Consider the following 21,603-nt stretch of genomic DNA (forward strand, 5'->3'; position numbering starts at 1 on the left):
GGAAAAAAGAAAAGGAGGGAGGATCTTTTTTTTATTATTGGAGGATTTAGAAAGAGGTGAAGAGTGAAAGAAGATCAAAAGGAATAACCTTTGGCATTGAAGGGCAGACCTGCCGGTAAGTTTTTTTTTTTCTTTTTCCTCTTTTTATTCTTATTCTTGTTTAATGATTTTTTTTTTCTTGTTTGATATACTGCTTTTAATTATGAACTATCGTGTTCATCATTTTACCATCATTTAACATGTTAATTTTATTATTTGTATCTTTCTGAGCATTCTACCTTCCATTCTATATTAAATTTTTTATTTTTTATTTTTAAATATTGAACATTCTGTTCTGTGTTAATTTTTTTTTAATTGTTGGGTATCCATTCTGTGTATCCATTATGTATATCCATTCTGTGTTAATTTTTAAATATTGAACATTCTGTTCTGTGTTAATTTCTTTTTAATTGTTGGGTATCCATTCTGTGTATCCATTATGTATATCCATTCTGTGTTAATTTTTAAATATTATGTGTTAATTTTCTTTTATTATTGGGCATCCATTCTGTGTTAATTTTCTTTTATTACTGGGCATCCATTCTGTGTTAATTTCTTTTTAATTAATTAGCATCATATATTTGTATTTGGATACTCATTCTTCATTGACACCCATTTTACAGTTAATTACTTATATCCATATGGCATGCCTTAATAATTATGCATAATTAATCAATTAGCCTTTTGTATTTGGTAATACTCATTCTTCATTGGCATCCATTTTACAGTTTTTGTTAATTACTTTATCCATGTATCCATATGACATACTCTGTTAATAATTACTGTTATCCATATAGTATCCATGTTAATAATTATGCATGATATAATTAAATTTTGGCAACAACCATTTTTCATTTGGCCTATTAATTAATTAGCAACTTGTATGCGACATTTTCATTCCCTCATTCTAATTATTTGCATGATGTATTAATTAATCAGTATGCATATGTGGCTATAATTATTTGATATTTATTTTGGTGTGAATCGCAATATTATTTATTTGCATATTGGGCCAAATCTACTTTAGCATTCAACTGTTAATTATTATTTGATATCCATTTGGCCTCGTTTAATTATGCATTAATCAATTATTTTGCATCCTGCATTAATCAATTATTTTGCATCCTGCATTAATCAATTATTTTGCATCATTTTGATTTAATTAATTATGTTGCATGTGTTGTATTAATTAATTATCTTGCATCCTACATTAATATCTTTTACATTTGGCATATATTATCAATGTATTTATTTTATCTCAGCATATTACTTCTAAGTATTTTTCAAATTTCATAATGTTTTGCCATTGTTATTATTCTTTTTTTATTTAAATATAATAATGTAAATTGGAGAAAAAGTATTGTTTTTTATGGATTTTATAATTTAAAATCTATAAATACATGAAATTTTTCCGTTTGAAATTTAATTAATAGATTATTTTTTTTTAAATTAACACATTTCATATTTTAAATGAAACTGAGTAGTATTTTCTATGAATTTATTAATTCTAGATATATGAAATTTTTCATTAAACACCTATGATAGAGATTAAAATATCAAGTGTTGGTATCTTAATATTCTTAAGGTGAATAAAAATATTTTAAAACAAAAATAAACTTAATTTTTCTAATGGCTCCTATGCCACTCATAATCATCAATTCATGCTTAGGTTTTACTTTCTTCGATATGAATTGATAAACATGGGACATTTAAACAAAACCTAAATAAAAATTTTATTTTGTGAACCTCTATAATTTAATTTAAAAGATAAAATTGGGTAACCATTTTTTGGGTGTTGTAGGGTGCTAACACCTTCCCTACACACAACTGACTCCCGAACTTAAATCTCTGAATGTACGTAGACCATTTTTTTTTTTGGGTGACCAATCACACCCTAATATGGTTGGTGGCGACTCCAAAACTATTTATTAAAATTAAATAAACGGGGAGGTCGGCCGCTCCGCGTAGCGATCACGTCGCGACAGTATTTAAGCTTGAGAATGATTTTAGCATGTTTTAGTCTATACCTAAATTGTTCTAAGATATATAGCAATCCTTCGGGGGGAAAATTGCCCATGCATAGAAGGTTGTTTGATGAGTGTATTCAGTATATACCTAGTTTCCATCACTGGTACTTGTTAATGAGATGAGAGCCTTTACAGATTCCTAGTTTTCATCTCAAGAGATGAGAGCTTGTAAGAACACCTAGTTTTCCATCTGATTGTAGCTATAACAAGGGAGGGCACTATTGATGTCTAGTTTCTATCTTGTAAAAATCATATCATAGGATGATGGCTTCCATGCCTAGTTTCCGTCCTTATGATTCTCATGGTATAGTAACTGAAAGAGAAAGTTGAGATAAACTATTTGAATTTGATATTTATTTATGTTAAGTATTAAAATTTAATGTTTAACTATTTAAAAGACATGTTTTATAAAACTGTCACTCATTGAGGTATTTAACTTACCATTTCAAAATATTTTCCACTTTTTAGCAAGAGATAATGAATCGCAAGGCTGACCTTCTGTCACCAATCTGCTGTGTTAGTTATTGTTAGATTTTGTTTACTTAGTGGTTTGTATTTCAAGATAAAGCTACGTTGTGAACATATGTTCTAAGTTAAGTTAGTCAAATTGTTTTGATTTTCGTTCTATTGTTGAGGCGTTGATATGTAATTAATGACATATAGCCTTAACATGTTTCGAGGATTATGTAATAAAGTTTGTTTAACCTATAACTTAGCATTGGCCCACTAATTAAATTCTAAGAATGTTAAGTTGCATTATTACGTTAAAAGTTAGTAGTTAAGGGTCAACTGGTGTTTTTTAAAAGGAAAACGACATCGTTTGATTTCACATTGTCTCTCGAGTCAAGATTAGGTGATTCGAAAGGGAGTGTGACAGTGTGTTAGAGTCGAGGGAGGAAATCATGTGTTGAGTTTGAGATTTGTGCCAAACGTCGAGTGTCGCACTACCAAGAAATGTTGATATTTCTCTTGCACGTCTCTATCTTAATTTAAGAGGTAAATCAGGAGGGATGTGACATGAACTACATTAACCCACTTTACCTATATGAAGTTGAGGGTGAAATGTAAAAAATGAACTAAAATAGCCCAATACTCGAGAAGTTTCCACCGCTAAGTTATAAATAGTGCTATATGATAAATGAAGATTAAAATAGCAGCCCATTAAATTCATTCTAAATGAGTGCTTTCGGCATGTGAAGTAAACCTCCCTAAAATGAAAATTGGTCCTCTATTCTATTTACGTAATTAACAAAAAAAAAAGAAAAGAAAAAAGAAAGAAAAAAGGAAAAAAAAGGAAAAAAAAGGAAAAAAAAGGGAAAAACACTTTTACGTGAACTCTTTCGCACAGTATACGCCGAACGGCGGTCGTTCCTTTCGTCTTCTTCTTCTTCATTTCTAACAGTCTTCACCGCCGGAAAATTCTCTCAACTTCTCCCTTACAGCATGAAGCGCGTCTTCGAAGAAATTTCCGACGAAGAGTGGTCCAATCACTCCTTCAAGCCCTCTCGCGTCTTCACAAAACCACAGACTGAACCTTCGATCCCTCCTCCGATTGAATCTTTCGCATACCGACCCCACCAGCTCTATATTTCCGACGAGAGTAGCGACGATTGTGTCGTAGTCATGGAAAGTTCCAAAAATTATGAGGAAAATTTGGAGGACGAGGATGTCGAGGTTGAGGGAGTGAAATCCACCACGGCAGTGAGTCGTGGCCGTCGGTTTGTGGTTGATGACGAAGATGATGAAAGTGAGAGGGAATTGACTGAGGTTTGTGATGTAAAGTCGACGAGCGAGGAGGAGCTGGAGGAGGGTAGGGAGGATGACGATGATGTCGTCGGTAAGGCTTTGCAGAAGTGTGCAAAATTATCTGCCGAGTTGAAGAGAGAGCTGTACGGCTCTTCGGTTTCTGCCTCTGAACGATATTCAGAAGTGGAGTCTTCTTCCGTTAGGATAGTCACCCAGGTACATCTCAGAGTTCAATCTGAATTGGAGCGCTTTTATTTCCTCAGCATAATTATGGATTGATGTTGAATGGTCTTCTTGCTCGGTTTTGTTTTGTCCCTTAACAGATTTAATAGTTTTTGTTTAATAAGTGGATGCCATAAATCAACATCTAACCCTTTTATGATCCGTTAAATGTGTATATTGTTTGTTCTTTTTGTAAAACGAACCTCACAAGGAGAAATGAAAAAAATGAACAAGAACAAAGCCCGTACAATTGAGCCAAAGACTTTGCAGGATAGAGCTTCAATTGTTGCCATTTTTTTTTTGTTTGGTATGAAATAATTTTATTAATGTTGTGAAATTTACAAAAAAAAAAAGAAAAAGAAAAAAAAGAGGAGAATCTTCTTAGAGATGACAAGAGGTTTCCAATTTGTTTAAAGGGAAGCATAGGTATAAGACTTAAAGGAAGTTGGCACTGTACACCAGGATATAGCAAGATAAATTACCTGATCATAAGACCTATTGCAAGCATGTTTCTTATAGTAGACAGAATTCTTTTATTTCTTTTCATCTAAAAGGTCCCAAAAGAAAGACATAAAAATGTGCAACCACAACAATGCCTCATCCTTCTTTAGAAGGTGGCCAGAGAGGATGGTGAAGCGAAGGGTCTTCATGTCAATAGGGAGGGTCATCCCTCTTGACGATCTTCAACCTTTTACTCCAATTTTTCTGGTTTGGAGATTAATATGGCGAAGTGCCAACTCTTGGGGTAAATTGTCATTTGAACACAACTTGGGGTAAATTATCATTTGAACAAGGTGGGTAGGTGCGTTGATATGGTTGGATGTGAGGTGGGGTCCTTCCTTTATCTTGTCTTGGTCTTCCCGCTGGTCATAGCTTAAAATGTCTAAAGTCTTGGGATCCTGTGGTGAGTAAGAGTAAGATTTGAAAGAAGTTGGCACTTTGGAAGGGGGTTTTTGTCTCTTGAAAAGAGGCAGGATCCTGATCTAGTATTTCTATGTTTTGAGTTGGATTCCAACCTACTTCCTATCTCTCTTCAGGATTTGGTGTCAGTTTGTAAACTTTAGAGAAGATCAGGAGTGATTTCCTTCAAAATGATGGTGGAGGAGAGGAAAGGGGCACACTTAATAAATTTGTGCTGTCCTCTTTTGAGTTGATCCTTTATCTCTCTTTCTTTTCCTAATTATAAGTGAAGTCCTTGTGCTTTTGTTTCTCGAATTCATGAGAATGGAGTTTTTGAAGGTCTCATGGTGGAAAAAGATAAAATTCACGTCTCAATTTCGCAAGAAACAACTCTTGTGGTTGGATGATCCACTTTTATTCTGCAAGTATAATGAAGCTATGTTGGATATTCTGATCCAAACTATTAGGTTCTTTGAATGGTGCTCCGGACTCAAGGTAAAGGAACAAATCATTCTTCTGTGGTGTTAATGTTGATGATAAATTTATGCTTTCTACCTTCTCCATCTCCAAGCTGAAATGTAAAGCTGAAAAGCTACTGTTTTTGTATTTGGGTTTCACTTTCGGTGAGATATCCAAAGCAACTATCTTTTTCGTGGCTAATTATAGATAAAGTTTATAAAAAGCTAGACAGATGGGGTGGGGGCAGTATATTCGCAGGAGGTTGATTAACTTTGAGTAATGCAGTTTTGGCAAATTTACCTGCCCATTATATGCCAATGTTCCTAATGCCCAGTTTGGTGATCTCAGAAATGGAAAGAACTATTTGCTCATTCTTATGGGAAGTTTAAAAAGGGAGTAAACTGGAACATCTTGTGAATTAGGATTCCACTTCAAAGTCTTTACAGGGTGGAGGTATCGACTTGGGAAACTTGGAAAACAGGAACTTGGCTTTATTAAACATATGGAGTTGGAGATTTATTAGGAAACCTGATGCACTTTGGTGCAAAGTAATAAAGAGCATTCATGGTGTTACTTGTTAGCACCTTTCAGTGACATACATTAGGAAAGTATGGTTTGAGTTTGAGAAGCCCATGTTTTAGGATTTCAAGATTTGGAGTAAATTCTACTATCTAGTTAGGAAATGGGGGGAATATTTACTTGTTGCTTGATGTTCGGAGTCTTGATTCTTCATTCGAACTGCATTTCCCTCAACTATTTGATATAGCTTCATTCCCAAATGGTAATATATTTGATAATTGAGATTTAGAAACTTGTTCAAGTAACTTTCTTTTCCAAAGCAACTAAATGATAAAGAAATTTTAAAATTTACAACAGTTGAGGAGGAGCAATTTGGCTGACAAGCATTAATCTCAATCACCTCTTTTCTATTCTGGGTGATGACCATTGGATTCTTCAAGGAAATTTACTGTTAAGTGCTAACTCCTCATCCAACCACTTGATTACCTCGTCCCCTTTAAGAAAAGGAGATTGATTAGGCTTTGTGGAAATCTAAGAGCCCTGAGCTTATTAATATTTTGGTGTGAATAATTATTTTTGGAATCCTGAATTGTTCTACTACTTTGCAACATAAGCTTCAGGTGCACTAACTTTTGCCTTCTATTTGTACATTATGTATGGTGAACTGTGAAGATTTACAACAAATCTTGGTTGGCCCCATATTATCTTCAATGTCAAATATTACTGTTCAATATAGTCAAGGGGACCCACTCTCCCCTTTCTTATTTCTTCTGGTAAGTGAAGTTTTGAGTTCTTTGATTGCAAGACTACACGAAAAGGGGCTGTATTAAGGATTTTGGGTTGGAAAAGAAAAGGTGTATGTCTCTATTCTCCAATTCGCTGATGACACCTTAATTTTCTGCAAGTTTGATGATGAAAATGCTTGATAATCTTGTGCACCAGAAAATAAATTGGGAAAGATTTGCTGTACGTGGCATTAATGTTGATGATGGGAAACTTCTCTCAGTGGCAGCAAGGCTAAATTGTAAGGTGGAGCACCTTCCACTTGTGTATCTAGGCCTACCCTTGGGTGGCTGTCTGAAGGAGGTGGAGTTTTGGCAACCGGTTATTGATAAATTACAACGCAAGCTGGACAAGTGGAGAAGATACAATCTTTCTCGAGGAGGAAGAGCTACCCTTTGCAAATCAGTTCTCTCTAACCTTCCTATTTATTACATGTCTTCCTCCAGGTAAGGTTTTATCAAAGATAGAACAAGTTCTGAGGAACTTCTTTAAGGAAGGGAACAAAGGTGGAAAAATTAATCATCTCTCTTTGGCTTCTCCGCTTGACATGGCTCTAAAGAAGGCTTTTTGGAGGACGAGAAGTCCTAGACGAGTTAATATTCTGGTATGGATTATAATAGTTGGTCACTTAAATTGCTCCTCGGTCTTACAAAGAAAGTATCCTTCCCATTGTGTGTCTTCAAGTATTTGCGCACTGTGCAAAGGAGAAGAGAAAGACATTCAGCACATCCTCTTTGAGTGCGGTTATGCTCAAAACTGTTGGTTTGCATTATTTTAAATTTTTTGGCATCAGCTGGGTTTTTGGAAAAACAGCCGCGAGCAATGTTTTTCAGATTTTGGTGGGGCCAAAGCTTAAAAAGAATCAATAAATCCTGTGGATTAATGGGATGAAAGCTGTGTTGACTTATTGTGGTTTGAAAGAAACCAGAGGGTCTTCCATGATAAGGAAACTCCTTGGTTACTAGATTTGAAGCAGCTCGATTGAACGCATCCCTTTGGACCTCTCTCTCCGAGGCTTTTGCTGATTATTCAAGTCAAGATATTAGTTTAAACTGAAGTGTTCTCGTTTCCATGAATCGCGGATGATACCTTAGTTTGCTTGGTTTTTCAGTTTTAAGAAAACTTAAAGGTTGAAGAAGTGAAAACTTGAAGGTTGAAGAAGTGAGTGAGTTTCAGATTATTAAGGGGCTTTAGTCACACAGGAAAGAAAGGGTTGTAATCAACCAAAGTTAGTGGTTGTTGGCTCCTATTGGAAATTTTTGAGTTAATTCATTCCTCCGAGTTAAAGCTGTAATAATTCTATGGTATTACAGAAGTCTTAGTCGAAAATCGTTAATCTAATTTGGAAAATGGCTTTTGGTCACTGCTTGTCTTCTTCAATCTGCACTTTTGCTTTGCTGCTAGTGACTCTTCACACAACCTAGTTTTGATTGCTTATTGTCAACTTGTTTGCATCGTTTTCAGAATTTTGTGTTTGGGAAGATCCTAGAGATTTATTTTCGAGCAAGCTTCTCAGCGTAAGACCTCGATGGAGTCGTCAACTTTTAGCCTCCTCGTGGTGTTCCTTCTCCAAGGATCTCGAGTTTGTCTCAGTGCGAGTTGATGGATGTTTAGTCTGATATAGTCTTTTAGTCCTTTTATTTGTATTTGTATTTCTTTGTACTTCTTTTGGTTTTGCTTTGCCTTTGGACATTACTCATTTGTTTTGGTTTTTAGCTTGTTTGGATATGACGAGGGTGTTATGGGGTGTCAACCAGGTTGAGATGTCCAGGTGCACCTCATGATCCATGGTTGCATGCTCATTGTATAATTCTCTTGTACTATGAGCTTTCGTCTCATTATTATTATATTAATAAAGAGGCTGTCTCCTTTTCAAAAATAAAATTTGTTGACAGTAGTTGTAGATAAGATGGCTCTTCCTCTACTACAATTCATAGTCTTGTTTTGTTATTTTTATTATTCCTGGCAATGATTGTAAATTTTTAGTCTTTATCAATTTTTTTTTTGAAACAGAGACAAGCTTTTTTATTAATAAGAACTCAGAGTACAAGAGAATTATACAATGAGTAATAAAGAAGTCTAAATTAGGGAACTTGGGGGATCAGGAGGCGCACTCAGACATCTCAACTAGGTTGACACCTCCTTAGCGCCAATCATCATATTCTGAGAATACAAAAACAAAACTTTCTAAAATTAATTAATGTCCAATGTAATACAAAGGGGCCAACAGGCAATAAAAAACTAGAAGAAAATCTAACACCCGATAAGGCCAAAAACATAAAAACATAAAAACATAAAAGTTCTAAGGCTAAAAATGAAGAAATCCACCAAGACTTCAAAACACAGAAAAAGGCCTACGGTAAGAACTAAGAATCTTTCCAAGTTATTTGTAAGATTCTTTTTGTAGGTAATGACGATGCTAAGAGGGTGTTAACCTAGTTGAGATGTCTGGGTTGTATCTTTATGCTTGTTGTTTCCTTTGTACTTTGAGCATTAGTCTCATATCATTATCTTAATGAAGAGGCTCGTTTCTTGTTCTAAAAGAAGTTATAAGCCAATACTGAGCAAAAGCAAATACAAAGATAGTCATTAGAAAAAGCAAGCAGTACTGGAGCTAAAATATGACAAATATCAAAGGGAGCTGTCCACCGAACATGAAGGGCAAAGCATCAACTTGGAGGGAAGATAAAAGCTTGCCAATTCAATAGTCTCTTGCAAAGAGTAGTCCTGGAAGGTTTTGGATAAAGAGCACCACGGTGTTGCATAAGAAACCTTAGATTTATCAGTGAGGAGAAAACCCACGTGAGATGGGATGATCATCAATAAAGGTCACATACCATCGTTTTTCTGGAGAGGTTATAATACTCTAGGTACGCCAAACATCACTACGAATAAGAGTGAAGGGTTGAGAAGGTTTATAAGGTTGGGGCAGAAAGGTGACTCTATGCTGTTTTGCATGATCACAAGATAGAGAAGAGATATAAACTTTATTAAATAAATGAGGAAATAAATATTTTATGTATTGAAAAGTTGGGTGATCAAGGTGAAAATGCCATAACATACCATATTTTTCTGAAGTTGGAAATTGAGAAGACAACAAACTAGTCCCATAACAATTCCTAGAGGGAGCATTATTGTCAAGGAGATAGAGTCTCTTATTGAGACGAGCGGTGCCAATCGTCTTCCCCAAGCTCAAGCCCTGAAAGAAAACATTGTAGGGTTAGAAGGAAAATTAACAATTTAGGTCACTTGTTATTTTACTAACAGATAGTCAATTGTAAGATATTTTGGGTACATGCAACACGTTTTGTAAAGTTAAACCATCAAAGGGAGAAATATGACCCTTGCTTGCAATAGGAGCACAGGACCCATCTGCCATTTGAATCTTTTCATTACCAGCACTCGAGGAATAAGATAGAAAATTATAATAGGATCTAGTCAAATGATAAGTGTCCACTGAATCAGGTATCTATGGCTTCTTACCATTTATGCTTAGGAAACTTAAGGATTTAGAGGTATCTGATTGAACAATGGCCCTAAAGGAAGAGACACCGTGGTTACTTTGACAATTCACCCGAGATTGTGGTTGGGGGGCACTCGCCAATTCTCTTAACAGCTTGACTAGGGCTGGGCTTGTCATTTGAAGGGCGTCTTTTGCCATTTGATGGTCAATCGTGTAACTTCTAGCACTATTCTTTCGTATGCTAGGGTTTCTTGCCAAGTTCACACACCGGGGTTTGTTTCCCATTTTGTTTCATTGTAAGAACCCGATAATTTTGCATTGAAAGAAGCAAAATCAGGAGGAGATACCATCATGATGTTCATAGCACTGACTTTGTCTTCCTCTAGATCCACCTTAGGACACTTCTATAAGAGAACGTATAGGCTTTTGTCCCAATATACGGCCTCGCACTACATCGAACTTGGAGTTCAAATCAGCTAAGAAATCATAAACACGATCAACTTCCTCAAGCTTGGAATATTGGACACTTTCGCACGGACAATCCTAGATATAATTTCACGACACATATCCATCTTTGACCAAATTAGGGGCAATTTGTTAAAGTATGAAGTGACATCTATCGTCCCCTGTTTGCACTTATGAGCATGTTTACGCAAAGTGTAAAGATGAGATGCGTTCTTTCTTTTATAATATATTTTTGAACTGCATCCCAGATATCTTGAGCAGTTGCAACATACAATGGTTTCCCTATTTGAGGTTCCACATTATTGCTTAATTAGCTGTGATCGAAGGAGGGAGTTTTCCCCTTTCCAAATATGCTCTCTCTGGTCTGGGTCTTGGTATCTAATCGGTGGACACTCAAACTTGTGACGTCCCTCAAGGACCATCGGTAAATTGAAAGGAATGCCTGAATTCATTGTTCTAGAATTTAGGTTTGTGGAAGCACCTAGGGCTGCCCAAAGAGCAGAGATTTGCTGAAAATTTGTCTGAAGATTAGCTAATTGTTGTTGTAACATTATCGGGGACAAACCATTGAACCTTGATGTTCATAACTAGGCAACACATGATGAGCAAGACTCGATTGTTGCTAGAAGTTTGTTGCCGTGACATGGAATTTACCTTTGTGCTAGGCAGACGACTCACTAATCTCAGTTTCATGGTGTATGTTTCGGCTAGGGTTTTCGTCAAAAGTTTATGGTGGCACCATAAATGAACGGATATGCAAGAACTGAAGATAACAATCAATAACGACTTGGACAACAGTGACGGCAGGCTGCAGTGGAAAAGTTGGCGACGCTGGCTATGATTCTGTCGACGTTGGCCGTTGTGGCAGTTGTGGCTTGGACAAGACTGGTGCAGAGCTCAGGTGATCTTGCACCGGATAGTTTTCGCCAATGGCGGTTAGGTTTCGTCACCTCTCTATGATACCATGTTAAATGGTAGAGAAGAGAACCCAAAGTTTACGTGGAAAACCCTAGAACAGGGAGAAAGAGGCACGACAGAGAGTCTAGTCCTAATATAAAAAAGGAAATGAAAGTATAGTTACAGTTTGGACTGTGTTTTCTGTTCTGTTCTTACAATCAATAATCTTGTTCATTATTATTTTTCTATTTCTATTGATTTATAATCCTAAATTTTTTAAAAAAGAATTTCAATGCACAAGTTGCTTCTGTAAGACAAAAATGCAATTTAATGAATTTTAATATCCTAATATAGGATGATATTAATGCGGCTTGCAAGGCTGAAGATTCTGATTTTGAGCCTGTTCTCAAGCCATATCAGCTGGTTGGCGTGAACTTTCTTCTTCTTTTGTATCAGAAGGGAGTTGGTGGAGGTACTGAATACTGCTCTTACCATCATAATGTGTATAACATAAATTTGTAGTAACTGCCATGGGTAACATCATGTTTACTTTTATATCTGATTCTAGTTTGACCATGCTTGGTAAAAGCTGTCGTTGTCCAACTGCGGAGTCTTTGTGAAACTGAATTAGCTCATATTTTATGTACAGCTTTGAGCTTAAGTGACTATCAAATTGTGCTGTTCGATTTCTTGTGGATTTTGATTTCATACCACTGGATTGAAATATTCAATAAACGCATGGCAAAAAGTATTGTTGAGTTAACAAACTGGTTACTAATTGAGCAATTTTATTTGGGGACTTTTGGTTGGATTTTGCTAATTAGATAAACTGTTTTATGTAGTCATTGGGGTTTTCTTATGATATCAAAATAAGCTGGCTATGTAGCAAAGAACTATAATCATGGGCGATAATTTTATATAATATATTGAATAAATCAAAATAATTAAGAGTACATATGACCTTTTACATAGGGAAATAAGTAGAAGACCTCAAAAGAGCTACTGAAGGAAAATAGTAATGGAAAATACTAATAATCCATAAACCCTAATTTTCCTTTTTAACTCTCTCAAACTCAAGGTGGTAGAATCACAAATAACTTGAGTTTGGTAAGAAAATGTCTCAATCAAATCTGAAAATGTAAGCTTCTGGTTTTTTTTCTTGAAAAGGAAACAGAATATTTCATTGATATAATGAGAACGGGAAATCCAAATACAAGAGACAACACAGGACAACGACAACCACAATGGCAACAAAAATCAAAACAGATACAATAAATGGAGAAATAACAAAACCAGAACCAAGGCCACACTAAACAATACAAAACAACTATACAACCAAACAAAACAACTTCAAGAAAATAAAAAAGGAAAATTTTCAAAGAATGTATCGTCAGCTGCTGCAATCCAAGAAAAGACTGACAACCAGGGGACAGAACAAGCCAGAGATGACACCAGCTCTGAGGAAGGAAACAACTTCAGTCACCACAATGGCAACACAAAAGCAAGGATAGCTAGAACACTTGAATAAACACTGAACATCATCCAATGATAAAACCCAAGGTAGAAGAGCGCTCAAGCCATAATTAAGTCACAAGTTTCAACAATGAATCTCAAGTGAGCTGGAATTTTTGAAAGGGACAAAGGGGTTCTATTGAAAAGCTCGTCCACTTTTGAAGCCAAATCATCATCATGAAACAAAGCAGCCAAATCTTCACCCAAGATTTCTATTTTCTTCGGAGAGGTTTGAGCTAAAGACTCAATGCTGTCACAAGAATCCTGAGTGCTCACACTAAAGGGAGAACCAACTTTGGACTCTAAAATCTTTTTTTGGTTGGAATGCGGTGGAGAGCATGGAATGCTCTTTGAAAATGAACATCCGAATTAGGATTAAAGGCTGAGAATTTGAATTTCTGTGGTAGGGAAGGGGCAGATTTCTTGGTAGAAGGTGGTAACTGAGCATGCAAACAACGGACTTCTAAAAGATCTAGGTTGGAATCTGAAAAGGAAAAATGAGGAGCGAGATTTCTTTTCTTTTTCTTGAAAAATGCTTGGGATAGGGTTTCAACAACCGAGAAAACTTGTGATGCTGTTGGAACCCAGTTTCCAACACAGATTCAATATGAAATTGAACTAAAATCTTTATTGCTAATAGTATAGTTTGGATTACAATGAAAGATTTCAAATTGAATATTAACTTTCAATTCGATGTACAAGAACTCTCCCTCACCAATCTGTATCCTATCTCTCAAGGATGCACAGAACTGATTACATCAAAGACTAGCCAACTTTTCCCTCCCACTTATTTTCTATTTATATCACTCTCGTCTACCCTGTGGTTCCCCCTTCAGTTATATTTACAGCTAACTCCTTCAACGACTTATTCTCTTTATTTTTCCCCCTTCTACTGTATTGATGAATTATTGGTGGTCTATCATTGCATTACCGCTCCAAATTCACCTTGTCCTCAAGGTGGAAATGAGGAAAGGATTGTTGGAAGTTATCATAAGTCTCCCAGGTTGCCTCATGTTGTGGTAACCCCTTCCAACTCATCAAAACCTCCCAAACTCCCTTATCATTCTTTTTATAACCATAGACTTCGTCCAGTACAGCAGTCCATTCATGATTCTCAGTCATGTAGGGCACTAACTCTTGTTTATCCTTACATTCACTAAATGCTCTTTTCAATAAACATGGAAAACAGGATGAATGGTAGCTGAAGCTGGCAACTCCAACTTGTAAGCCACAGATCCAATTTTCTTAAGAATTTGATATGGACCAAAGTATTAGGGGACAGTTTCTCATTTCGCCTCTTTCTCATTGATACCTGTCTATATGGGTGGGTTTTCAAGTACATATCTCCTTCTTTAAACTCTACATGTCTTCGCTTAAGGTCAACATAGCTCTTCATCTTCTCTTATGCTACATGTAAATGATCCCTCAATGCCCCCAAAGCTAAGGGGAAGGTTCTTAACTGTGAGCCACCCTCCATACCTTGTAATGTGTTGCTTTTCTATGCATCATCCCACTTTTCATATAATAGGTGAAATTTTCGGTAGTTAAACCATTTTCCGGGTTTGATAGTTACATCTTCAACCTTTCCTTTGGTTACTTTGATGACGGCTTTATTGGCATATAACGGGTTAATGTTGAACAAGTCTTCAAGATGGGTCTTTTATGTCCTTCCATTCATCAAAGGCAAATAAACATGATAATATCTAGAGGTTAGAGAAGTCTTCCTTAATGCAATCGTCTGATTTTCGAACCCAATGCATTTTGCCCAAAATTTGATTTTTTTCCTTTGTGCTCGATTGAGAATTGCTCATGGCATCCTTTACTTTATTTGCATAGCTTAAACCTAGGGAGTTTGCTGGAGGAGGCCGTGATTTTGTATTCAGTGAGTCATGTTGTAGGGAGGAATGCTACTGTTTGTATTAAAAAGTCCTTAATCATATTAAGAAATGAAGACCATCCCTTCTTAGAATCACCCGAAAAGATGTGAATAATGGAGAAGTCACTGTATCCCTTTCATGTTACACACCTCATGAACCACCCTGAAGGAGTTCGAAATTTAGTTAGTCTTGCTGATTCACGTCCTTCATTTCTGTTTTCCAAAAAGAACTTCAATTCTGGTTCTTTTACTAGGTTCGTAATAGCTTCCATGAACCATTCAAGTTGGAGCTTAGACACTTTGAGAATATTTCTGAAATCTACATCCTCAATATGGAAATATCCTCTTTCAAACCATATGCAGTAAAACGAATCTTGGATTTTCCAGTTTTTCACCTCCATGTCTAAAACTAATTATCTTGCTAGAATTAGAGGGTGCCGAAGTCAGGGAGAAGCTGTGGAGTGTGGGGGGAGGAGAGAGGAGAGAGGAGAGAGGAATTACCTTCCCCTCTCTTTTTACTTTGTTTCATTGTATTTGGCTTAACTTTTTTCTTACTTTATTTTGGGTTATGTTGTTTTGGTGCTTAGGGGGTGTCAACCTAGTTCAGTTGCCCGGGTGCACCTTCTGATCCCCTTTGCTTATTGCTCTCTAGGCATCTTTATTACACTCATTGTATAACTCTCTTGTACTTTGAGTTTTATTATTAACAAAGAAGTTTGTCTCCGTTTCTAATAAAAGAACCTTCAATTTGGGATTGTGGTGATGGTGAATGGCATGAGGACTATTTTGCTGCCCATCCAAAGTAGCTCAGATATTCTCTCGCCTCTTATGTTGGGCTTGAACATCATATTGCCATTGCCATTGCCGACCCAAAAACGATGCCTTGCATTCATGCAAGGACACTTGTGCACATCTCTTAGTCTCTTTCGTGAGATAAGTGGGTGGTCGGAACTTTTCTACAATAGCTTCACCAAAGCTTTGAATTTCCAATCCTTGTAGCTATATTAGTTCATTTACAGAAGATCCTTTCTCTGGCCTTATGTGGTCTTCAGTGAGATGATTTCTTTGATTCATCTTCACTTTTTGTCTTTTTGCTTTATGTCAATGCCTTTGTGGATTCTAATTAGTTTTGATTTGTTTTTTATTGGATAAGATTTCTGGCCAGGTTTTTCTAGTTGTGGTTCAAGTTGTTGGCTGCTGTTCCTTTTCAAGATTTCTCTGAAGTTGGGCTTTGGTTGTTTGGTCTTTCTTGTTTTTTAGTTGTTCTTGTTTTATTGTATTTGTTTTAAGATCTTGTTGTTTTTTCCCACTCCCTTTTGGAATTTGTTTCCACATTTTCGAAGTTGTTCTAGTTAAAAAAAGGTAGAAGAAAAAACCTCGGCAAGCTTGATCTTTTGTACAATTTTTTTTCTTGTCAATTAAATAGTTTTCTAACTAGAATCATAGAGTTAAGAAAAAGAAATTAAATTAGTTAACTCGTCTTTTAATCTGCAAATATAGTTTTTTTTTTCTTTTTATAACAATGGTGTTAGCACATGATAGTCAACCGATCTTTTTATTATATATAAGGTGTTGCAAATCTGTCATAGTGGGTCGTTGTGCTGTCTCAGTTTTGGTGGCTTTTGGCCATGTTATATGTAAAACATTATTGATCCAAATTCCACATGAATCTAATGGGAATCCATTTGATAGAAATGGGTTATGAAGTTAGTAAGAACCCTTCGGGATTTTTGTTTTGTTAAGCAGTATTTTATTTTTGATTGGCTTTTGTACTTTTCAGCCCCTTTGTGCTTGTTCTGGTGGTTGTTGTTCAGGGCTTTTTGACTACAGCGGTGTGGACGGCTATTGTTTTGTATCTTTGTATGTTTGTGGTCTTTTTGGCAGATATGATGAGGGTGCTAAGGGGGTGTCAATCTAGATGAGATGTCTGGGTGCGTCTATTGATCCATAGGCTCCTTCTTGTTTTTGATGCTCTTTGTATAACTCTTTAGTTTGAGCATTTGTCACAAATTTTAATAACAATGACTGGTCTCTTTTTCAAAGAAAACAAATTATAGCACCACCATTCGAGATTTGCATATACCTTTTCTAGATTCCTATAAATGAAACACGCACACACATGACGTAACACTATCTGCATGTACTTGCTGGATTTTACATGTAGAAGTAAGATTTTACTTGAACTGGCGGTTGAGGTTATTAATCTTTTGAATTCAAGTAATGCATTTTCAGCTCAATTCAACATTTCAAGTAATAACCAATTGACATGGTGTCAATTGATCTGTTGTTGCGATAGATTTGCATTGAAGATTGGTGTAAAATACATTTTGAGACAGTTTCATGCCTTGCCTTGCACCAATAGTGGGCTATTTCATGCATCTCTCCTATAGGATTCTGGATTCTGTAGTGAGCTCAACAGAAAGGTAGGGTGTTCAGATCATGCAACATAGTTTTGCAAGGAGCCATGGACTGGCAGAAAAGATAGAATTTATTTGGTTCTAGTTCTCTTTCTGACAAGCAACTAGCTTGCTGAAGTTTGAAGAATGAAAGTCTCTTGTGTCAGTTATATATTGAAGCCATCAGGTGCAATTATCTTAAGGTATATTATCTATATAATTTCTCCATATGTTTTTACTTGGCAAATTACACAGTAAAAACATGTTTTAGTTGCCATCCATTGGTACATCGTGAAAAGAAGTATTAAGCACTTTTAGTTATGGCAAATGTTTAACTATCTTTTCTAATGTCATAGGATGTGAAAGATTGTCAATATTATTATTCTGTTTCCTTTTGAAAAGAAAAAAAAAATGTCATAGGTGATGTGAAAGATGGTCAATATTATCTATGCCTATGTACTTATTTTGAGAGAAGTATTTGCTTTTGATATTTGGGAGTTTTTTTTTTTTTTTAAATTTTTAAAAAAGGAAACAAGTCTCTTTATTAATATAGATATCAATAATGAGACAATAGCTCATTGGACAAGAGAATTATACAATGAGCAATAAAAATTTTAGATTAGTAGATGCACCCATACATCTCAACTTGGTTAACACCATGGAGCGTTATCATCATCTCCATAGTTACAAAATGAACAAGTTGGGCCATACAAAGCCTATACAGCCGTAACCACCAAAAACATATAATGAAAGAGAAACTAGAGTACAGATGCAAGACAAAAGTACTAAAGGACAAAACTTCACAAAGATTTCTACTAAGCGGAAGAATTTCTCACGAGTTTTGCTGAAAATAATAATTTCTTTCTTATTTCTTTGAGAAGGAAAGAGTTCCTTAAATAAAAGAAACACCCAGTACTAGTAAGGAAAAATACAATAAATACAAAGAACAAAACAACAAAATAGGAAATCAACTTCAATGTTGAAGTTCTTTTGATATTGGTTGGTAGAAACAAATTATTCTAAACTTTTTTTGATCTATAGTTATTTGGCTGTGTTTGAATTCTAATGCTCTTTCTTTAGTTGAGATATGTTTTTTTGTGATAGACTTCTGAAAAGTTGTTGGCTTTCTGGATGTGTGAATTTTCATCCATTTTGTGGCTTTCTGGTTTGCGGATTTTCATTAATTATCCAACGCAAAATATGGTGTTTGGAATTGGAATGAAGATTAGATTTTTTGTTACTGGAGTGGAAATGTTTTATCTATCAATATTGCTTCGTTTACTACTTTGAGTTAGGGTGGAGTTTATTTTTGTAACTACTGTTCTTTTGCTAGCCTTTAGCTCAACAATGGTGTTTGTAGTATCATGGAAATTCTGCTTGTAAGTTTGTCTTATTCTTCATCCAAAATTGAGGACATAAGTGTTCAAGCTGGTGGTGTTGAGGCGCAGTCACTGACAGCGAGGCGAGAGGCAAGGTGATGTGAGGCCATGCCGCTCTGCAATTACCCAGGGCGAGCACCCATAACAAAACAAGCTATCTTCTTTTGTTTTCTTGAATACAAATATCAGTTTCTTATAAAAAGAAAACAAAAGGCAGCATTGGTCACAAATTCATCTGTTGTGGAAGTGTTCCTCACCCCTTCCTGCGTTCCCACCTTCACCCCTTCCCCATACAACCGGTGATTTCCTGCCTGCTCAGGGTGGGTCCCTGCAGGTTAAATGAACATGTTTATATATATGTCCTCTTGACTTCCTTTTTTCATTAATGAAAGATGTTTCCTTTTTTAGAGAAAAAAACTAGTGGGTGTGCGGTGTTCGTTCGTTCGTTCAAAGCCAATCTGTTTTGTTATGGGTTGTATTTTGTTATATTTGCTTTATTTTTTCATGATTAGCCATGCTACGGATTATACTTGGTTGTATGTGCTTTGTTTATTTCATTGTATTTTGAGCATTAGCCTTTTCTCATTTTATCAAAGAAAAGCTTTGTTTTTCTTGTGGAAAAATATCAATTTGTCAATATTTTTTTTGAAATGGAAACAAAACATCATTGAATTAAGGGAGGATCAGAGATGCATCCAAATATCTCAACTAGGTTGACTTATCTTTAGCTCTGACATCCAAGAGACCGAGATTGATATTAACAACAATAAGACTGAACTAACCAAAACAAGAAACCGACCATACAAGTTAAAAACTTTAGTCAACAAAAACAAATTATGGGAATCTTGGCTGCAAAATGTTAATGCTTGATTGTTATCGAGTGTTGCAAAATGCTTACTGGTTTAGGCCCTAACTTGGCATATTAGCAGAACTGTATACATGTTCATCATTTTCTGTTATTCCAATGCCAACCACATCAAAGTAGGAATTCTCCCAAAACCAGCAGGGAAGTATTCTAATCTGATTGAATAAGTATGCAAATATGGGGCTATGATTCAAAAAGTATGCAAACCTTAGGGGCTAACTCTCAATTTTCTTTTGAGTTCAACAATGTATATGTGATGAGGGATTCAAACTTCTTACCTCGAGGGTACATGCTTTGTGCCTGTTGGGATCTGCACAGTTCGACAGGGGTTAAACCCTTTATTTGTAGAGGATTAGTGGCTAACCTCATCAAGCAAGAATGCAAGATGACAACAGGGCATACAAAATTATAGCTGAACTAAACTTTTTAATGAACATTGAACAGCATGATGCTGGTAATTGCTGTAGCTAACTTTGTATTCCGTTTTGATTCCATGGTACGGGAATCTGAGCTTGCTGCTATTCTAAAAGTCCATCATTGTTGTCATAACGAGTGTAGGAAATAACTCCTATGGCTGTGTTTTATGATTGTTGAGTTTGTTCCATGGGTTAGCTTTAATATCTTGTAATTTTCTCAATATTGCAGCTATACTTGCAGATGAGATGGGTCTGGGGAAGACAATACAAGTCAGTACTGAATATTTCTGTTAGCAATTGTTATTTTGATGCCATTACTTCTTCTTTAATCCTTCTGATGACAGGCTATAACATACCTTGTGATGTTGAAATATTTGAACAATGATTCGGGGCCTCACCTAATTGTATGCCCTGCATCTGTTCTGGAGAATTGGGAAAGAGAACTCAAAAAGTGGTGCCCATCCTTTTCTGTACTCCACTATCATGGGGCCGCCCGGTCGGCATATGCTAAGGAATTGAATTCTCTGGCTAAGTCAGGGTTGCCTCCTCCGTTTAATGTTCTTCTTGTTTGTTATTCTCTCTTTGAAAGACACAGGTCTATAATTTTTTTTTTGTTATTTATTTATGTTAGTTTTTATTATGTGAGTTTGTATTAGTCCTTATCATGAACGATTTTCTACAGTTCCCAGCAAAAAGATGAACGTAAAATCCTGAAACGCTGGCAATGGAGTTGTGTTCTTATGGATGAGGCTCATGCCTTGAAAGATAGAAACAGCTATCGGTGGAAAAATTTAATGTCTCTTGCACGTAATGCAAAGCAACGATTAATGTTGACAGGGACACCGCTTCAAAATGATTTGCATGTACTGATCCATTATCAATTTTGTTATTATATGACCATTTCTTTTTATCATGCAACAGCAGATAAACTAATTTTTTTTTCATTCTATTATTTTATTTTATTTTTTTGTGTTTTTCGTGAAAAAGCTAGATATATGTTGACGTGTTATAAGCATTTATCAATTGTCTTTTGAGATGTTAAATGCTTTTAATATTGTTGAAACTCTTTGGTTTGCTAAATGTTTATTGCAGACATTTACAAACATTTCTACGCCATGCAAATTGAAAAACGTATGAGGAGTATTAGCTCTAGCACTCGTCATTTGTCTATGCTCTTTTCATTGTATAAATGAAAAGTTTGTTTCCATTTAAAAAAAAAAAAAATCTAGCACTTTTCATATGTACTAATTATGGCTTGAATCATTTTTGGTAGAATTACTTTCATTAGTAAAAAAGAGAATCAATTCTAGCCGTAGAATCTCATCTACAAGCTTAATCATCTCATGATCAACTATCTTTCTTCAAAAGTATGGCAAACCTAGAATTTGAAACCTGATGCAGGTAGGATCAGAGTAATTTAGGTAAGGCCCTAGATTAATCTCTTTTACCCTACTTTTTTGTGACTTGAAAGAACTTCTCACTTGTCTTTTCTTTTTCTTCTTTCGTACTTTGTTATTATCCAGAGAATATAATCACATATCTGATTTGTGATCTATCTCATGGTCTGCCTGCAATTTTGATTGATCACTGTTTTAATCGACATGATTAGTTTATAGCTCATCTGATAGGATTTTTGTCC

The 21,603-nt window shown here is 35.6% G+C and overlaps 1 protein-coding gene across 2 annotated transcripts in view; it reads left to right on the top strand.

The window, feature by feature from the left end:
- The first annotated feature begins 3,243 nt into the window (after positions 1-3,243).
- The window catches only part of LOC116403816 (protein CHROMATIN REMODELING 19-like), a 31,637-nt gene continuing 13,277 nt past the window's right edge, over positions 3,244-21,603 (top strand). The window contains exons 1-5 of one of the 2 annotated variants that reach the window (XR_004216657.1): positions 3,244-4,028; positions 11,875-11,992; positions 20,194-20,234; positions 20,309-20,559; positions 20,647-20,827. Coding sequence is in view for 1 of the 2 variants with exons in the window: in XM_031885428.1 (XP_031741288.1) it covers positions 3,510-4,028; positions 11,875-11,992; positions 20,194-20,234; positions 20,309-20,559; positions 20,647-20,827 (1,110 nt within the window). In the remaining variant the exon portion in view is untranslated. The remainder of the gene's footprint in view (positions 4,029-11,874; positions 11,993-20,193; positions 20,235-20,308; positions 20,560-20,646; positions 20,828-21,603) is intronic. The other variant, XM_031885428.1, reaches the window with a different exon arrangement.

Source organism: Cucumis sativus, chromosome 5 (genome assembly GCF_000004075.3).
Source record: "Cucumis sativus cultivar 9930 chromosome 5, Cucumber_9930_V3, whole genome shotgun sequence".
NCBI classification, from domain to species: Eukaryota; Viridiplantae; Streptophyta; class Magnoliopsida; order Cucurbitales; family Cucurbitaceae; genus Cucumis; species Cucumis sativus.